At 39.0% G+C, this 22,100-nt stretch overlaps 1 protein-coding gene across 1 annotated transcript in view; it reads right to left on the reverse strand.

Moving 5' to 3' along the window:
- CARMIL3 (capping protein regulator and myosin 1 linker 3) overlaps positions 1-22,100 on the reverse strand; it is a 3,552,770-nt gene that overhangs the window by 65,081 nt on the left and 3,465,589 nt on the right. Inside the window, exon 39 of the mRNA XM_044058175.1 lies at positions 3,370-3,489. Within this exon, the coding sequence (XP_043914110.1) occupies positions 3,370-3,489 (120 nt within the window). The remainder of the gene's footprint in view (positions 1-3,369; positions 3,490-22,100) is intronic.

Consider the following 22,100-nt stretch of genomic DNA (forward strand, 5'->3'; position numbering starts at 1 on the left):
GAGGGCTGTAATTTGTTTTTGTGCTTCTGCCCATTGATTGTGTGGCAGGTCTGGCATGCCCTTTGACCTTGGTAGGGTGTGAAAGTGGAACCTGTAGCCTTGGGACACTATGTTCAGAACCCATTTGTCTTGGGTAACCATTTGCCAATTTGATGAAAAAAGTGCTGGTTTTCCCACTAAGGGGGCTGTCATAAGGAAACTTCTTGGAACTGGTAGAGGAAAGTCATCGGGACCGTTTCCTGTAAGGCAGTGATTTGTCTTCTCCGCTTTTGGAGGTAGGAGCACCCCATTGTTTAGGCCTGTATGAGCCGAGCACCCCATTGTTTAGGCCTGTATGAGCCTTGGGGCTGAGATCTGCCACTGGGATGCCTGTATCTGCCTCTTTGTGGTCTGTCTGAGACTGGAAAGGACCAATTTTTAGAAGGCCAGTTCCTGCTAAACCTGGGTGGCTGTACATGTAAGAAATCCTTGACTGTCTGCATGGATTTTGCTTTATCCTCCATTTTTTCAACACCTCTTCTGCTTTGGTACCAAACAAAGTATCATGCTGTAATGGTGCATCTAATAATTTTGCTTTAACATGATCAGGCAGATTTTGTTCCTTTAACCAAGCATGCCTTCTAATAACAGAACCTGTAACAGCGGCCCTGCAAGAGGCCTCCAGTGAATCATAGCCACTTTGCAAAGTATGCTTTCCCACTTGTTCAGTTGCATGCAATAAATCCTGCAATTCCTTGTTCTCTGAATATTCAGTATTTGTCAACATTTTCTGTTTAAGTAGTGACATTAAATATTGCTGATATTTAAGCATATGAAATTGACAATTTAAAGCCCTTACAGCCAGGGTGACAGAAGTGTATACTTTTTTCCCCCATCTGTCTAGAGCCCTAGAATCCCTATCAGAGGGGACAGGGTTTTTTGCAGTGGAAGCCTTAACCCCCTTGGGACCCTGAGATATAGTTTCTGGGTCAGCAGCGGGGTTTTTATATAGGAATTTATGAGAATCCGGGACCCTGTAGTATCTGTCTGGATCAGCAGCGGGGTTTTTATATAGGAATTTATGAGAAATCCGGGACACTGTAGTATCTGTCTGGCTTAGCAGGTGCAGGGGGTAAAGAGTCAGGGGATAGTCCGGACTCTGAAAATACATCATCTACAATGTCTAAAACAGGAGGAATGGCAAGGGGTCTATGCTGAGGAAGAAGTAGGAAGTCTCTGAGCCTTTTCTTAGACTCAGAATAATCTTGGCTCTCCCAGTGGAAATGCTCCCTCATAGTATGCAGTGTTTCCCCAAAGGAATAGTCCTCAGGAGGAGAGGCTGAAGGAATGGATTCTTCAGCATCAGAATCCTCGTAGGGAAGCATGGAGAAATCCTGTTCACAAGAGGAATCAGAGGAAATAGATACCTGATCAGAAGAATCATACTCTGTCTCTTGCCTAGGCCTCTTATCAGGAGGGGGATGGGAGCCCCTGATCAAGGTAATTAGGTCTTTGGCCATTTTGAGCACCTGTTTTTTAGGCATGGTAGTCTGAATAGGAGAATGCTGTACTTGTTTCTTTGTCTTTAGAGCTGCTTTAGTCTTTGCCTTTGAAGCTGAGGATGGCTTAATATATAGTTGTGTCAGTCTGAAGACACCCTCAGAAGCCGATGCCTGCTCAGCGACTCCAGACCCATCTGAGGGATTGATTTCCGAGTGTCCAATACCTTGAGTATCCAGAGGCCCAGTCGGCTCCATGTGGGAGTTGGTAGCGGCCTGTGGCTCTGAGGTAGCGGGTGCCAGGGGCTGCGAAAGCGCCTCACTGAGAACCGGCGACTGGCCTAGAAGAGGCTTCGTCGTTGGTTTTGGACCTCGGATGCCTATCCTTGTCCTTGCGTTTTTTGTAAACTCCGGTTGTCGGCTGTTCCGCCGGCATTATATAATTAAATCTTCGGCCAAAGTAATGAAAAGCAAAATCGAACCGACGCTTGATAGTGCGTTGGTTGAATCTAGCACAAAACCGACAGCTAGCAACGTTGTGATCAGGGCCTAGGCAAGGAATACAGTAAGAGTGGAAATCCTTTTGAGGTATTTGCTTCCCACAAGAAATACAATTGTTAACTTATTCTGACATCGGTCTGGAGCAAAAAATATTTTCCCCAACGGGGTACTTAGCTTTAATGAAGACTTTGGTTCTGAAATTCAGCTTTGAAAATCTCAGGAGTCGGCTGACTGGCACTTGTGAACTACTTTTGCTTCGGGCACCGCGCGGCAAGAAAAACTGAAGAAAATGGCGTTGGCTGCATCTTTTATACCCCTGGCATGCTGATGTCAGGGAAGAGGTGACAGCAACCGACGCCGGACCTAGACTTTGGAACTCGGGCCGACTGCGGGTAGCCTGCCAGCAGGATAACACAAGAGTAATGACTGCAACAGTGAAACACTTTGAACATATGCACTGGCCTGTGCATCCCCAGTGGCTGGGTTTTTCTTCTTTGCATAAATATTACACCATATTAAATATTTTTATTTCCCATGTCCATATTTCTTCTTCAGATGTCTCCTAATCTTCCTGTTTCTCCTTACTTTGGGGACTCTTTCCATCATGCTGTGATGTAACCTGTGTTAGACCTTCTACACCAAATCCTTCACTTCACAGGCACTCCTTTGACCTGTACTTTTTTAACTTCTACTTCCCTAATAAGCTTTTCTACATTCCCTCTTTGTGATATTATTTTCTTTATTATGAAATTTTCCATACTGGATGCATTTGCCTGTATTTCTCTTTGAATATCTTTTGGGCTGCCTTCTTTATTAATTTGGCTTTCTCATTTGCATAAATATTGCACTATATTATATGTCTCTCTTCCCCATGTCAATTTTTCTTTTTCTATACTTTTCAAAAAGCTCTAGGTTTTGTTGTTTATATTTTCACACTTCCTCAGAGGCTTCTTTTTCCAAAGAGATCAAAGTTTCTTGATCTGTATACTGGTTTTCACAAACTGCACCCTGTATAGAAAGGGTTTGTTTCCCCTAAGTGCTTTGACATATTGTTGTGAAATATTCAGGGAATTTTAATGGGAAATGGAAAAATTACCTATATGACTGGCATCCAAGAGACAGATGCTAAGATACAAGTGTTACCTGAATGTAACCATTTTTATTCCCTCCATACAAAAGTAGAAAGTGGAAGGAATTCCAGAGTGAAGTCACTTTGTAATTTCTAGCCCAAATTGGTCATTACTGCTAATGAAAGCTAAGAAATAGTCACCTGCATTCATGCCTTTGGGGAATGTCATATAGTGCTTGATAGCATACTATCATTCAGATATCACTGCTTCATTTCCCCTTATTAACCCCCTTAGCATGCAGGTGCAACAAGACACCATACCATCCTGCTCTGGTTCTGAACTCCTGTCTGATTCCAGCTTATCACAGGACTGCGCTCTCTTGGATCTCTTGGGCTTCAAAGGAGCTTTCCTCTTCCTGTCATCATCATCCACAGTGGAGCCTGACAGAGTTGGACACAACAGTAAAAAAAGGAATTAAAACAACAAAACGTAATGCAGATACTGAATTACAGACATAAGTTTAAAATTAGCTATTTATGAAGCTTATAAGATTATATTAACTCATGACTGCTTCTTTGTAGATGTTTTTCCAATGAAAGGGAAGTACTTACTACATCAAATCCTTTTTTTATAGATAGAGGAACTTTATCTTGCTTAATTATAGTTAAGAATGCATAATGTAAGAATAATCATCAGTTACCTTTCTTAATTATGAACTTCCATACCCACTTTCACTCCACCACCTTCACATGGATTCGTTTTATGCCCTCAACTGAGTTTTCTGGCTGCTGAATACATGTGACAGGAGTCACAAGCACTTTCTAAGTTTAAAATATCTTTAGCATGTTTTTTTTTTCTGTTAAGTCCATAATTCTCCAAATGCCTTTGGTCTAGAAATATGTACAGTTAGCATTATTTACTGATTACAGAATCACTCAGACATCTTTAACTGAAGAAAAAAAACAGCTCTCCCATGTTTGCCATGCCCTCATCTCACACTGTAATATGCTAATAACAAGGTCAACGCTACTCTGAAAATAAGTGAAATAAGTAATAATAATAAGCCAAATCTGGAACTGAATGGGTTTGTAGTTGAGAAACTCTGCTATCTGTGTAGATTTCACAAAGAATCGTTCATTACCAGAACTGTTCTTTCAAATAAATAAATTGTACTATTTTATCTGTCCTATGTATTATTCCATATGTTGTGGGGGAAAAAAGATGCCAAAACTTGTAGCACCAAGCTCTTCGAGACTTATCTTCCCATTCAGTGGTCTTTTTGGAACTTCATTTGATGTGACCATAAACATGTGACAAATCATTGCTTATCTACCATACAATGACTTTGTCTGCAGTATGCCTTTGATGAAAATGAAAATCAGTTACAGCATTAGATTTATAATATCATAATCTTATGTGCATTAGGCAGCATGTGATCCCTCACGCCTGCCATCTACAGTCTTAACTCACAATGGAAATCCTCTATTACAAATCCTGTACGTCTATATGGCATATTGCTTTCTAACACTGCCAGTCCAGTTTCAAATAGTGTGCCTAATTCCAAATGGTTTGCCACAGGGAAATGAGTGATCTCAAATCTCACTGTCTTGCTCTTTCTTTATAGCAGAGTTTTAAAGCTTCTTCACTTTCTTGTAGCTGTCTTCTGATGACTGGTATACTGCCGCAGACAGGCTTAGTTCTTGCCAACAGACGATGACTTTAACATGGCAGGAAGATGAAACCACATATGTACATCTCACTGTGATGTTCTTATCTCTCATATATCTGAGAAAGTAAGCAGGGCAGGTTAAAACCAGACACCACCCAAGTCCCTCATTATGACAGAATCACTCTCCACCACTACCACTAAAACTCTGGGCTAGAGGGCATGAATCACAGGTCTATATTATGTGATCGAATGGTCAAATAGTTGACCCATAATAATTGAACTGCCACAATGTCGAACAGAAAATAAAAGAAAAACCCACCCAAACAAACCATTTAAATGCTCTATACAGGGGGGCAAGCCCCCCTGCACCCCCCACTACTTAAATATACCAACTCTGAGATCGCACTATTGTGCAGACAATGGAAAACTTCCATTTCCGCACTGTAAGGAGATCTTCAGTGAACCGTTTGACATTGTAGCAGTTCGATTATTACGGGTTGACTATTGCGTGTTTGACTATTTGACCATTCGATCATGTAATATAGACCCTGAATCACTGATAGGTTCTGTAATTAAACTTACTATTTCCCAGAATCTCTAAGAAAAAGTACATTTGGTACTTACGTATTATCGCAACCAGATTTTCGTGGTTACGAAAAAAGGATCTGGCTGTGATAATAGGATACCTGCATACACACGAGTGCAGGAAACAGCTGAAATGGTTATTGAAAGTTGTTAGTACTGGAAAAAAAAACTGCACATTACTTTAACAGCGCAAACAGTTTAACAAATCCTCTTCCTGTTTTTCTGTTTTGTGTGCCATACAGATGTCTCAGATCTGGAGTCCTGCTTTCTGAGGCTGTAAACGATTCGGAATGGTAGGCTGACATCAGTTTTACACACAGCTTTCCCATCCCAGGAGGATTTCAGTGTTGTGCTTCTGAAAGTGATCAGAATGTGTGGAAAACTGATGTTAACCTACCAATACGATTCTTTTACAACAGCAAAAAGCAGGAGTGCAGACTTGAGGGTAATATCGGAAACCTGACTCGCTCACAACGTTGTTGCGAAAAAACTATGCCAGTCAGCATATTCATCCCACAAATGCAGGCAGAGCTTTCTTATTTTTCCTTAACTACAGCTAGGTAACAGTATTCTGTTGTTCATTTCAGTCCTACAAAATGGAAGTGACCAAACTATTTACAAGCCACTGAATGCTTTACATATTAGACGAGGTAACAAATCTGGTTGCGATAATACGTAAGTACCGTACATTTTTTAGGTTATTCAAAACTGTATGGTTCAGGTGGGAAACAGTTAAAATATTTAAAATAGTAAAACATTTGACAGTATTTATTGTGCTCTTCTTTTCCATGGAGGCTGCACACTAATTAAGACAAATGTTGGCCAGTTCACATTCACAGTGTACTCAGCCTAAAGAGACAAAAATGAAGAAAGAGAAGCAGGAAAGATATAACTTATGTTGGGAAATTAAAATAGAGTTATGAGCAGTGACCCAGAAACAAAGGTTAGAGGAAGGAGTTGAAAACCAAAGAAACGAAGGAGATGGCTATGTTGTTTGTAGGAGGTGTGAAATGTGGCTTGTAACTTGAAGAAAATGAATACAATTTTGGTATGAAAGTAGCTGATTTTGCTAGATCAAAAATCAGATTGTTACAATGTATGCTGGGAAAAATAGGAAAGAGAGGAAGATGTGTGGGCAGCAGCAAATTTCATGAAGAGGTAAATAGCGGGTAGAGCAATGGTTGTAAAGATAGCCACTGAATAAAAGATAGAGTGAAAGTGGAAAAAAACAGGAAATTGGCATAACAGGAGGGGGTAGCTGCAGGAAAAGACAAAACGAGATAAGGACTGTGACATACCATGCGCACAATTAACATAATATAAAAAGATATGCTGAGGAGACAATGAGAGAAAATGGAAGACTGAGAATGATGTAACAGTGAGACTTGCAAAAGTAAAACGAGAATACAGAAATTAGACAGGTACAGGAAAGACCTTTAAGAAGAAAAAAATATATGTAAGGGAAACACAGGACTATTATAAGATATAACAAATTCAAAGTTATTATTAAGGAAACCACACTCACTACAATTCCAGTCTCACATAGACCTACCATGAGAGCAAACCAAACACATAAACACACAAAAACATACTCGGAGGCTCTAAATAAAAATCTGCCTAAGCAACAGAGACCTCCAAAGCAGACACCCAAGCAACCGCTATCCCAAAACAAAACACGTGCAACACATAGCTCACAAAGCAAGTGTGCCGAACAGTCACAGCCCTTAAGGCTAAACAACACACCTGATACACTTGTAATAGGTGACTCTATCGTCAGGCACACTGACGTCCCGCTCACCAGGCTGAACAAGGAGAAGGTCACGGTGAGCTGCCTGTCAGGCGCTAGGATCTGCCACGTAACACAAGCACTCAGGTCACTCCAAGGCAAGTACAAATATGACTCAGTCATTGTCCATGCTGGTGTGAATGACCTGAGACGTACTTCCCTGGACTACATGAAAAGAGACATAGAGGAGCTGTCTGAGCATGTACCCAGGCCGGTATGACCCTGACCTTGCGTAGCATCTTACCCTCACCAAGAATGATGCCACAATATGAAGACAAGATGATCAATTTCAACAATTGGCTTAAGTATTGGTGTCATTCAAAGGGGATCCAATGCCTGTCAGCCTGGGATGACATGCTTGACAAGCCACGATGCTTCGCTAGGGACGGCTTGCACCTGTCACCCCTGGGCTTTCGGATATTGGCAAAGGCTCTTGCTACCCCCATAGTGCCTTTTTTAGGCAAGGTTCAAAAGACAAACCCACCTCCATAGTTATCACAAGAGATAAGAAACTAAGAGTGATGCTACTCAATGCCAGAAGTCTAAACCTCAAGATGCATGCACTCGAAACTCTCCTTAGCATGGAGAACATCGATATCTGTGCAGTAACAGAAACCTAGTTCAAGGCTCCCGAGAGCACCCCAGCACTACCAGGTTATACCTCATACCATCTTTTTCTGTCCCAAAACTTGGACCAAACCACAAAAAGAGGGGGAGTATCAATATTCGTCAAAGATACCCACACCTCCATTTTGGTGGCACAGCAGGAAGCATCAGAGACTATCCATGTGCAACTAACAGTGGGTAAAACTGCCTTCCAGTTTATAGCCTGCTACAGACCACCCTCCCAAACCCAGGAACCCCACTCGGCCTTCCTGAGAACACTGGAAAATATGAAGGTCTCTCCAAACACCATTATACTGGGCGACTTCAACTACCCAAACATAGACTGGGAGCATTACTCTAGCTCCAACACCCTAGCCCAAAGGTTCCTAGAATGTATAAACTCAAATGCTATGGAACAGCTTGTTACCACTCCCACAAGGGGGGAAAACATACTGGACCTGATCATCACCAACATGGGGACTCTATGCTGCAGACCAGAAGTGTATCCCTCACTGGTAAGATCAGACCATAAACTAATCTCACTAGATATTCACATCCCGACCCCAACCCCTGCCCAGAAAACCACAGTGAAAAACTTCTCTAAAGCAAATTTCACACTCCTCAAAACCGAGGTGGAATCCTTCAAAGCCCCCGGGCCTGTGGAAAATACGGCCCAGACCGCAGAATCCTTTATAAACACATTCTATGAACACCTTCAGAAATGCATGGATAATGCAATCCCAAACAAAACCAAGACCCAATCCTCCAAAGGCAGGCGTCCTGTCTGGTGGACCCCAGCCATAAACAAACTATACAATAGAAGGAGAAAGCTACTACATGATAGAGCAAAATCCCAAAAAGGGAAGGCATCTCTGATCAGTGTTAGCAAAAAACTATGGGCACTCATAAAATCGTCTAAGGCCAGCTTCGAGAGAAAAATTGCACAGGACACTAAGGATAATCACAAGGCTTTCTTTAGTTATGTTAGAAATCTGGGTGGGAATTCCCAGATATGCTCAGAATTAGTCCAAAATGACAAAAAATACACCGAACCCACAGACATAGCCAACATCCTAGCTGACAGGTTCAGCACAAACTTCTCCCCCCCTTCCCCACCAAAAGGGCAAATATCTATCCCAGAAGAGTGCTGCCCCCCTGACATCTCAGATGCTCAGGTAAGAGCTGCCCTCTCCAAAGCAAAAAACACAGCATCAATGGGACCAGACGGTGTCCCAGGCTGCATCCTACATGAACTCCAAGAAGAACTAAACCCAAACATAAAACTACTGTTCAGTCTCAGCCTTACTACAGGATATGTACCCAAAGAGTGGTGTACAGCAACAGTGGTCCCTCTCCACAAAGGTGGTGCCTCAACGGATCCTAGAATCTATCGCCCCATACGCCTGACTAGCTTGGTCAGCAAAGCTATGGAAAGGATCATCATGGACCTCATAAATAAAGATATTGGAGACCTACAGACACTGGATCCTACCCAGTTCGGCTTTGTTAAGGGCAGATCCTGCCTCTTAAACCTGGTCGATTTCTTTGAAACAGTCACCAAGGTCATTGACGAGGGGAAGGTGGTCCACACAGCCTACCTGGAAATCGCAAAAGCCTTCGATACAATACCCCATGCTGGCATTATAGATAAGCTCACCAGCTTAAATATAAACCCCTATGTCACTAGATGGGTTGCAAACTGGCTCAAGGACAGAACCCACATGGTTAGAATTGCTGGAGCCATGTCAGACTTCAAACCAGTTACAAGTGGCATCCCACAAGGCTCAGTCCTGGGCCCTCTCTTGTTCGGTATATATTTCTCGGAGGTACAGGCCAACACAGAAGGACTGTGGCTGACCAAGCTTGCAGATGACTGCAAACTGGGCGCCATAATCGACTCTCCAGCCGACACAAGCATCCTACAAAAGGGCCTCATAGAAACAGACAACTGTTGCCAGAGCCATGGCCTCAAGCTAAACGCCAAAAAGTGTATAGTCATCCCCTTTGGCAAAAACAAAGTGCGGAAGAAGTAATTAGGGACCTGGGGACCCAAGTTGATAGCAATCTCTCATTCAACAACCACGTAGCCAAAGTGGTTAGAAAATCATTTTATATAGCCCACCTAATCATGAAGGGATTCACATCTAGATCAAGGGAGGTCATCGTGCCTCTTTACTCATCCCTCATCAGGCCCATAATTGAGTACAATGCCCCTTTTGGGATGTACCTTACCAGACACCTGCAGCAACTGGAAAGACCCCAGAAGTACCTCACCAAGAGGATCAAAGGGCTCAAACAGATGCCATATGCTGCTCGGTTAAAGAAACTCCAGCTCTACTCAGTGGCATACCACCTGCTCAGAGGCGATCTGTGCCTGACGTATAAAGCCATGTCCAACCCGGAATTAATGGACATGCTACACCTCAGAAAATCCAAATCCCATCAAGCTACGTGCTCGAGAGACTTGAACCTCAGCACTGAAATAAATAGGACATGCTGGAGGGACAGATTCATAACCCAGAGGCTCCCTTCACTCTGGAATAAAATCCCAGTCCAGGTTTGGCAGAGTCCCTCATTGACTCTCTTCAAGAGGAATCTTGATGAGTGGATGGGAGATCGTAGATTTATTCCGGGTATCACTTCTGTGTCACTGTTAGACAGATGCACAGTATACTAACCTCGAAAAAGGGCATAGCAAAATTCATTTTAAAATGGGTGGCGAAAGCCAAACACACTCTGGCTAGGCTTGTAAATGCCCTAGGGCAGATAGCCTAGTATGAACCTATGAACCTATGAAAAACCAGCTAGAAAATGGTATAGCTACAGCGTGTTTGTATACATAGGGACAAAGAGAGCAGATTAAGCAAAACAGTAGACAATCAAAAAAGTGCTGTAAACTCAGAGTGGGAGACAGACACTTAAAGTCATTACAAATATCATGCGTAAACCTGACAAAAAGGGAGTATGCAGTTCAAAGGGTAACGACTAAGCAAGTGAAGAAATGGGAGGTTCAGAGTTGTAACTGTCCGTTAGAAATGTGAATGGGTCAGGGATTATAATTCGTAGACAATATAGTATAAGAAGGAATTACATGTTTCAGATGGGACATTAAATGATTAAGGCAAGATACACTTGTAAAAATATATTAATGTAACATCCACCTTAAAGTAAATTGAATGAATAATATAAGAAGAGAAACTGCAGTAGAATGATAAAGTCATGATCATAAGATCATAGCCAGCCTTAGGCATAAGCCAACTAGGCAGCCACCTACGGTGCTGCTATAGCAGGGGCACTTTTCCAGTAATCAGGATAGTGTAGGTAGACCAGGATGGGGGCACCGGGTGGTGTGTGGGGGTGCTGTGAAGCCCTTTGGCCTAGAATACCAGATGACCAAAGTCTGACCCTGCAGAAGATGTAGGGTGAGTGCAAACTGGTGTCAACAAGGGAGGTAGATTATATAAAACAAAATTCAAAATTAGCTGTACAACAAAATCTAATGAGTAGTACGAGAGATGAAATAACTTTCCTGATCTCGAGGCATTCCCTCACTGCATTTTTATAGAAACTTTGTTTAAATGGAAAGAGAGCATTCCCTCTGTACCAGGATTTTGTGCTTTTCATTCCTTCAATTTTAATGGCAACTGTGACTACGTCTGGATATCCATCAGGGATCATACTACCACAAGGCAGATACCTAAGAACTCACAAACTGAACTCACTGAACTACAGAGCTCTCCAGATAGGATTAATTATCAATTAGCATGTTAGAAAACACCTTCTTTGTCCCCTGATGACCATATAAGACTCCTCCAGTGCTTTTAATTATCTCCCTGTTAGCAAAATTTCCCTTGATTTGGATGCTTTTAAAGAACTCCACACAAATATTACACTTTCTTCCAAACTGTGATTTTCTTTCCCTGTGATCCAAAACTAAATATGTGACAAGCATAAATATCATAATTTAATAATTATTCCATAAGTTTTATGTCTGAAATTACATCTGTTTGCCTTTCTTTCCTATGTTTATCTCATCATCTGTTACATTATGAAGGCTATAAAAGGTGGCAAGGTAATTAGGTTAGGCACATATTCTAATTACAGAGCCATTAAGTAAACAATGGCTCTTAAACATTGATATTTAAATGTACTTTATCAGTCACAGATTGCCAGCATTATACCTCAGACAAATAGTTTAGCCTGCAGTCTGAGCAAAAGAAAGTCTTTCAAGCTTAGATTTTAGATGCAAATGAATAAGAAAACACAAATCATGCTTAGCATTTTTTCTTACTGAGTTGCCTTTAATCAAAGTCAGAGTATCACAAAGAAAGAAAATATTTTCATCTCGCTCTTTTCTGTCATTATTTGATTTTGCGTGTTTTCTATACACTATTTTTTTGTAAAAATGCATGCTTCCTTCTGGTGTATTCTTACAGCATTTTTGCACTTCATGCAGTGTTTTGTTGAGACAAGTACATGAGCCATGGAAGGAATATTGACATCAAAGATATTCATTCTTGCTTACAGTATTAAAAACTGTGAATGCAACACAAACCAGCTCAGCCAAAGTAGCACCTGTTAACTTCAGGTGTAAGATTTCTCACACTTGAACTATAAACTACAGTTGCTAGTTTGAAAAGAACAATTAACTCAGCTATATTTTCAAGCCTGTTATTCAAACATATCTTAAAATGTTAGTTCTGAGATGGCCACTAATAAAAATCAAAGAAAGCAAAGTAATGAACATAGGATGCTGACAAAGTGTGCAGTCACAGTACTATTGCAAGCTGATAAGAACCATAATAAATTATTCTGTCCCTCTAAGATGATTAAAGTTCAAGATGTACTCAATATATATATATATATATATATATATATATATATATATATAATTTTTTTTTTTTTTTAGTAACAGTGAAATCTCACTTGAGTGAATGCTTTTTCATTCGGAAAAAAGCAAATGTCATGTGAGTGAACATTCTTCCTCATGGAGTTGCTGATGGCATTCTTTTGAATGGGACTGTAGTACAGCAGATAAGGGAATTTGCCCTTACACCACTGTTATGTGATTTCAGAGTTAGTGTATATAACTAGCAGAGGGAAAAAGGGTACAAAAAATAGAAAGTAATAATTGTTTGTTTTTTGAGCATTCACTCATATGAGCATCTGCTTTAACCTGATCACAGTTTAGAGGTTCAGTCATATGAGTGTTCGCTGTTTCATGAGACACGCGCGTGTGTGTGTGTGTGTGTGTGTGTGTGTGTGTGTGTAATGTGACCTCGGAGTGAGAATATTTAAGTAGGGGGTGTGGGGGGGCCCTGCTTTCATGTAGTAGAGTGATTTTGTGTGTTTGTCTGGTGGATGGTGTGTGTGTGTGTGTGTGTGTGTGTGTGTGTGTGTGTGTGTGTGTGTGTGTGTGTGTGTGTGTGTGTAGAATCAGAAAATTCAAAACCTCCAGTATTCGAGGTTTTGAATTTTGCGGTTTTCAGTTTTCATTGTTTTGTGGATTCAACTTCTTTCGTCTGCTTGTGTATGTATATGTATATATATATATATATATATATATATATATATATATATATATATATATATATATATATATATATATATATATATATATATATATATATATACATAAACACACATATATAGAAAGAGAGAGTTATAGATAGATATATTTTTTTGTTTTGGTTATCCTTTAACTACCTTTCAATAAATTGACACAGGCTATGCCCAAATATTCATATACTTAAAAAGAACTCCCTTGAACAGTTGGTGAGTAAACCTACTAGAGGACATAGCATTCCTGACCTAATTCTTACACACATGGCTGACTCTTGAATTACTCCTCAGGTATCTTCTTCTCCAGGAAGATTGACCATAAACTGGTGGCCTTCTGTAAACTCTCAAAATCTCCTACTGCAAATTCCACTTAATATAATGACTAAAGATCTGCCACCTTAACCTACTCTGTGATGGAATATAAACATCTCCTTGCGATTGCACTGACTTTAATATAGCAGTAAATTTCACTATGGAATTATACACCCATTGAGAAAAATGCATAGATTTAGCGGAATCGTGTATATCAGGAAAATGAAAAACAAGCCATCCTGGTGGCTTGTCTCCATTAATAAAAAATAACCATAAAAAAAACATACAACCATTAAAAAAAACATACAACAAAGAAATAAGCTCCTTAAATTTTAACAGGTCCAAAACCCCCTCATTTCAATGCCAATATCAAAAGCATTACAAAAAACAAACACATTAAATAAACAAATAAATAAAAAATAACTGAAGAAAATTATCAAGTCCACTAAAAGAACTCATGAACTTAGCTGGCCTGTGAAGTCAAAGATAATGTACTTAAATATATTAGAAAATTAAAAACAATGCCTTACATTGCTCAGAATTTACTTATCGTGGCACATTCTATCCTGACCCAATAGACACTGCCAATATCCTTGCAAAGAAATGCAGTACCAACTTCATGTTCAGGACTTCTCGGTTCAAAGCCATAAAACATCTGAATTCCTTACCCCTCCCAAGTATCTTTACAGATCTTTTACTGAAAGTGCTAGGCAAGGCCAAAAGAACTTTCACTATGGCACATGACAAAGTTCCAATATAGTGGTAATATGCCTCACAGACCATCTCTGCAAACTGTTCAACCTAAATTTAGCTACTGGTTTTGTCCCTAATGACCAGCACACTGTAACAGTGATTCCCCTCAAAAAGACAGGCCCTATAAACAGCCCAATTAATTAATGACCTATTAGCCATACTACTAGTGTCATTGCAAAGCTATGAAAAATATTGTAATTGACCTCATAAACTATGACATCAAGAACCTTTAGACTCATCCTCAACAGTTTTGCTTTGAAAAGGGGGAGATCTTCTTTAATTAATCTTGGAAAAATCTCCAAAAGCATTAGGGAAGCTACGGATGGTGGACATGCAGTGCATACACTATATCTTGAACTAACCAAAGCCTTCAACATTTTTCCACAGGCTGGCATTGTACAAAACCTAAATACTTTAAAAATAGACCCATATGTGGTAAGATGGATAACAAACTAGCTTAAAGATAGAAATGGCACAGTGGAAACTGCAGGTTCCTCATAAGAAATAATGAAAGTGATCAGCAGTATCCCACAAGGCTTAGTGCTGAGACCTCTGCTTTTTGATAATGACTTCTTAAATCATCAAGCAGAAGGCCAAGACCTCTGGCTTACAATGTTTGCAGATGACTGCAAATTGGGAGTTGTTAAGCTGTCATGCATAATCAAATACCCTCCAGAATTAACTATTCCTACTAAACACCTGGTGTAATAAAATGGGTTCAGACTAAATGCTAGACTGCATCATTACCTGTACACCACTACAAAATGCAAATGTAGTCAGGGAAGTATGTAACTGAGTTAATAGCTCCCACTCTTTTGACCATCATGTGACAGCAGTTGTCAGGAAATCCTTTTATTTAGCCCAGCTAAGTACCACAGGAATATTGTCAGGTTTTGAGAGGTAATCATTGCCTTATACTCAGCATTCATTATCAATATACATTAGTATATTTTTCAATAAACAAAACAATTAGAAAGACCCTAAGGTTCCTATTTAAAAAAAAAAAGACCTATAGTCCCTGAGCTACCATGAAAGGCTTAAGCTCCGTCCCTTTATTCAGTGTTTACTGTTTAGTGGACATCTCTGTCACATTCAGCATACCATTAGAGACCTGATTGTCCTGGAGCTCCTGTTTCTCCAAATGTCCAATATCTCTAGAACAGTGACCAAAAATGTCACCAACAGATAAAACATATTGAAGGAAGAGGTTTATAACTTAATGCCCCTGGAATAAACTTTCCTTTAAAAAATAGCAGTACAACTATCTTCCTTTAAACATAAACTAAATGTCTGGATAGATAGCCACAAATTTACTCCACGAGTGACAGGAATAGCCCTCCTAGAGAAAGGAGGTATGGACTTAGGGGATATGGCAAGGTGTACATGGTCATAAGACTCAATGACCTATGAATGTCGATAAATCTATACAATACTGAAGAAACGGTACAGCAAGTTGTGCACATTACCAATAATATTTATTAATAAATAAACATATAGTTATGATGGGGATCCTAACTACTAGACAGAGATAAGTTAGATAGAATTTTAAAGAATGAGATTCAAACTGTAAAGTGTATAACAAGATTATGTAGAGTAGAAACTGAAATGATAGTGGTGGTTGGAGGATGTAAAAGTTAGAAAGATAAGTTAAGAAGGCAGAGCTGAGACAGTGTAACAGGAGTAGTAGTGTATAGAAGTTATGATTACACAAGTGACACATTTGATTAGGGAATAGTAAGGATGGAGGCAATAACCTGTTTGAACTGGCTTAACATTGACGATTTAAAGTATGAAAAAAAAAAGATGAGAGCTGACATCTGTGGGATAAGAATTATAAACTAACTTGATGAAGGCATAGTTGTGGTTGAAAGATAGAAATGTAGTATAAATCCAAACCTCACCACCATGGCTTCACATTTCAAACTGTACAGCTGTTAAAAAATGCTTTGTTGCAAAACAGCAAAGTATCGTTCAAAAACATGTCCAAATGTTAGTAAAACCCAGCGTGTCCAATAACTGCTACGGCAGAAAATAGAGAATAAAATAACGTTAACACTCGCACTATGCAATATAACTATTTATTAATTACTTCACACCAGAAGAAGAGAACATAGACAATCAAATCAGATCTAAACAAATAGAACTGGAGCAATTTGAACTCTCGGACTCCCAGGTTAATAAGCTTGAAAAGTTACAGTTTAATCTGAACGTTTATGAATCCAAACTTAAGGAGCAAAAGATCAAGTAACTAACCAGAGATATTACAGACTTCAAGCAAGGGCACATTTTTGAATGGCCTAGGGAAGAAAGACCTTTTGTCTCATGCCAAAGGAAGGATTCAGTTACCAAGCAGAGTATGACTCATATGGGGGTGGATTCAATCAACAAACAACTGCTTCTGCTGTTGAATCTGAGACACTAGAATCAAGGACAGATATCCCTAACCATGCACAGATGCAAACTAAGCATTTAATACCTGATTTTTCAGTATCAAAGGAAGCAGGCACTTCACATGAAACAAGGGCAAGACCTAAAAAAGGAGTAACACATGTCCGAATGCCTCATAATTTGCCATTTTTTTGAAACAAACTTTTCAGAAAAATCCTCAATCAACAAGTCAAGACAGGAAAAGAAAGAAAATAACAATATGAGTAACTCATCATTAGTTGTGACTATATCGGGCTTCCCTTCAAGCACAGATGAGTTGACTATCTTAGAAAAAGTTCTTAGGTTTATTCCCTCATTGTCAGACCTGAGTGAATTTGTAATTGATATGAAGTGTTTTGACCATAATGTTAACACTGAAGACCATATATGGGCATAGAAATACCGAATGGAAGGGGATTAAGAAACCTAGCACTTTTATTTCCTCCAACCACCCAGCAATCAAGCTGTTTAAACATATGTGTGAGAACAAAGTGGAAGAACTGAGAAATTGAACCCAATGGGTTAAGCAGTACACTAACATTACCAAAGAAGAAAATAAAGCTTTATTCAATTTACAGCAAAATGATATCATAGTTTTAAAACCTGCAGATAAAGCAGGTGCTGTCACAGTACTCAATGCAGAATGGTATAAAAATAAAATGTTAAAGATGTTAAGTGATGAGATAACCTATACAAAAATTACACCAGGGACTTTAGAAAGCTTGATACAAAAAGTAAAAAACAGTCTGAATGATATACTATTGGAGGGTTCCATCCATCAGGAATTATTTGATTTCCTTCTGGTTTTGCATCCTACCATTCCTTCCATTAGCGGACTCCCTAAAATTCATTAAAACTTTCATGTTCCCCCCATTAGACCGATTGTTGCAGGGCAAGGGTGGGTAACAGAAACCTTGTCCTTGTATGTGGGGAAAGAGTTTTTCTAACAGCAGTGACCTTGGTATTGTGGGATTCCAATGATTTTTTTCACAAAGTTATATGAAACAGTGAATGGAATGACAGATCCTGTCAACCTTTTTTTTGTCACTTTGGATAGCAATAGCCTATTTACGTCAATCCCCAATGATTATGGAGTTGAAAACATAAGAAGGATTGTGACTCAGGAAATTTCAGGCACAAAGGCAGATGTGTTATGTAGGCTACTTGATAAGATTTTGGAAACAAACCTATTTACCTATGGGAATAGTATTTTTTGGCAGAGATGGGGGGTGGCCATGTGCACCCCTGTGCAAACAGTTATTCAATCCTAGTTCTATCAGAATGGGAGAAGAACTACATGCTTAACTCTACTAACCCATGGCAACAGATGAGAATGTTTTATGGCCGTTTTGTAGATGACTTGTACCTGTTATGGAAAGGAGAAGGAAGATCAGTTAACCCCATTTCTTGAATATTTAAATCAGACTACCAACTTTCTCACTTTCACAGGGCATTAGTCAAGGACATTGATACATATTTTGGATGTTAATATTTATTTTATACAAGAAGGCCAATTAGACACTGCCATACATAGGAAGGAAACCTGGAGGAACCACTATCTCCATAACAGCAGCATGCATCCTAGGCATGTTACGAGGAATATCATGCGGAATGAGGTAACACAGATTTCTAGACTCTGAACACAAGAATCGGTATTCCATGAAGAAGTCCACAATTTTCAGAGTAGCCTTTATGAATGAGGTTATTCTGAGAAAGATGTTTATTTGAATCCTAGAGACAAGCATGGGTTGAATAAAGGTAAAGTAAGATTACCTGATGAGGAAAAGATACTGGATGTTAATGGAATCTCACAGAAGGACACCATGCCAGGAGATAGTAAAGTTAGACTAATGCTTATATATGCTACAGATAACAAGCAGGTATGCAACATCATTAGGAAATACTGGCTAATTTTGACACAGGGTGACAGGCTACATGAGGTAGTGGGAGACAAACCAAATTTTGCCTATAAAAATAAGAGAAACATTAAAAGATTGCTAAGGATGGTTTCCCTAAAATGATATAAATCAAGAAACAAAGGAAACTCCAGATGTGGTAAATGTTCGGCTTGTACTTTTATTGACACCAGTAATTCTTTTCTTCATCCTAATTTTGGCATCGAGTATGAATTTAGTTGCAAATCTAAATGTAATACACAACATGTGGTTTATTTAGCCACCTGCAAGTTATGCACAGCCTTCTATGTTGGAACAACTAACCAACTATTTAAAAATAGGATTTTGAGACACCTACGGGATATACGCTGTAAAGATGAACACAATGCTTTAGCCTCCCATGTGTCTAGTTTCCCTACACAGTCATTTGATTTTAAGGTCATTGAACAAGTGTATTCAGGGATTAGAAAAGGAGATATCACGAACAGGACTGAGGTAATTGAAACCAAATGGATCATTAATTTGCGAGCAGACTGGCCATCAGGACTAAATGTGGTAGTCCCTTTGAAACCCATTCTGAAGCAAAGGAGACCTATGGATTGGCTGATTTGGAGGTGTGCCCCAAAAGGGGCTAAGGGATTGGACTCTACTAGGCTTCATAGAAGAAAAGGGAGTTGTCCCCTTGGGTGCATTGTTATTGGCTATTAGTTTTTTTTTATTTATGAAAGATTTAGTCCCACCCTTTACGACCTGAAGAATAATTATTGAAAGCGCTTATCATTGGTGAAAGGACATTATCTAGTTTTCGTTGTTCTACATGTGATTTTTCCATTTTAACAGAGGTTTCTCCTGCATTTTAAGTTGAAGAATAAAATAATTTTTTAACAGTTGCATAGTGTGTGTGTTAACAAGACACACTACACATTATTTTATGCTCTTTATTTTCTGCCTTAGCAGTTATTGGACATGCTGGGTTTTACTAACATTTGGACTTGTTTTAGAACTACACTTTGCTGTTTTGCAATGAAGCATTTTTTAACAGCTGTACAATTTGAAATGCCAAGCTGTGGTCGTGAGGTTTGGATTTATACTAGAATTTGCTGTCTCTTCCTGCCCCACCTTCAGTTTGTTTGGGTCTTTCGGCTTTTCCCGGTTAGGGGTTGCCACAGCAGAACTCCGGTCCGGTAATGATTGGCAGTTGATTTTTACATACCGGCTTGCCAGGCCTGATGCACAACCTTCAACGAATGTACACCCATTCACGCATGTCTCCATGCAGAAGACGCTCTAGCTGAGAATCGAACCGAACAGCATCTTACTGTGAGTCGACAACGCTACCGCAGCACCATCCTGCCCCACCTTCAGTAGTGAAAGGTAATTGTCTTTGATGATTGTTGATTGAAATATAGAAATGGGTTTAATATATAGTATGGTTGACATGGCTGTATGAGTATTGGGATTTTAATGGGTAATGCTGTGTTGCCCTGAATAACTTATTTGCCAGAAGAAGACAGTAGTCGTTATTAAAATAAAAATGAAGACTTTAACAAAGAGTATTAGGGTATTGCTTTCAGTAACTGGAAACATGTATGTTGCAATCTGTATATTTTATTGACAGGTTTTGTAGAGAAAGTATATTTTGGTAATTGTACAGAATGACTAAAAATAAGCAAACCTGAGTTTATTAAATCCAACTATTCTTAAATCAAACTGCAACTGATATCCCATCTCTATCCATAAAGTTAATTGTGGGTGCAGATAGTACCAAAAGACATTTAGGGAAACTGCTTTTCAAATACTGCAAAAAGCATCTGCAAAGAACTTGTTGCACAGATGTTACAAAATAATTAACATCAACCACTCAGTTCTGTTAAAATGCTTAGTGCGAAAATGGCAAATGAAATAATGCCTAATCCCTGCCCCACATCTGTGTTCAATATCTGGAACTCTTAAAAGAAAATAATTGATTCAACAAGAAATTTACCAATTTAAAGAATTTAGGCTATTCAGCATATATCACACCAGCTTCACTAAAATTGCTCATCCCGAATAAGAAGTACTTTTGGCACGACAGTAGTATTCAGGCCTCCTGGAGACATGTTTTGTGAAACTGTTCTGTTATAAAGAAGACAACAGAATTGTTTTCACCATTGATATAATCATGTTTTGGAGTACATTATCAAAATTGTATTCTTCATTATCATAAGCATTTTTCAACCAAAGATCCAAAAGTTTAATGTACTGTTGGCCTAGCTACCTAAATAGTCATATTAAATCATTTCTGTGGAATCAGGGTTTTCAAACTTCATTTCCACAGTCAGGTTGGAAGAAATACTTCATGGACGGTATGATTTGAATCACTTTTTAGCTAGGTTTGAGTAAGTCCATATCAATTCGCCTTGAAGTAGGAATGCAATTTTATTTAAACAATGTAAAGGAAATGCAAGATGAAAGAGAAAAGGAACTACAGCTAATCGTTCAAATTTGTATTCGTTTTACACCTACATATTGTTGATTGATAATCAGTCCTCATTTACACTAGATTTTTTGTTGTAATAACAGCAAATACAAAAATAGAAAAGCATTTGATCTGCCCTTTCATTCACTGTGGCACACAATCAAAATGAATTTGACATAAATACTTCATTTAAATGGCTTTACATAGCATTACACCTGATGCCTCTTCCAACTCTCAAGTTTTCTGACCTGCAAGTTACCACAAATCAAAACAATACCACCTAAAAGCATCAGTGGAAACATTAGCAATAACTCAAAAAGACCAAACAACAAGATGTTCCACAGGGAAGTCCACAATTAAAATGGTAAAAAAAATAAATAATAATAAAAATTACCCCCATAAAAAATAGGGTAATGTTTAGTGTTTTCATCTATGAGGCATACATATGGACTTTATCATAACTTATTTCCATGTAACACACAGCTTCCTTCTTATTAAAAACTCTGTCATGTGATTCCACATCATCTATGTGACACACCATCATACATGTAGCATTTTAGATGAACTTATTAAAAAAATAATTTTAAAAACAACCTCAGAGTGTTCCAAACATTTTTGTTAAATTCATACTTGTTACAACACATAACATACTCACATTTTAGCTTATAACAGTATCACAGTTCTCCTTTTAAGAGCAGTTTTAATATTAGTACTTATATTTATTCCTCATACCATGGTATCACTTATTGTTAGTTGCCATAGAACATCACAGTGATCTAGCAAGGTCTTCCAGTTACCCCCCTTCTCAAAGGAAAATCATTTTTTCTCCAAAATTACACTCATACAGCACCAGATCCCCATTTAACTATACTATAGTAATCACTGTCAGTCCTCCACTATGCTCAAGGAGTAGGCAGGGAAAGGAAGCTTGGCAGGTAATGTATACATTGCCAAGCAGCTATTAAGCTGCCTTTCACTGCTGCCCTTTATAGCACTGT

The sequence above is a fragment of the Protopterus annectens genome, chromosome 16.part0, assembly GCF_019279795.1.
Source record: "Protopterus annectens isolate FY-2018-M chromosome 16.part0, PAN1.0, whole genome shotgun sequence".
NCBI classification, from domain to species: domain Eukaryota; kingdom Metazoa; phylum Chordata; order Ceratodontiformes; family Protopteridae; genus Protopterus; species Protopterus annectens.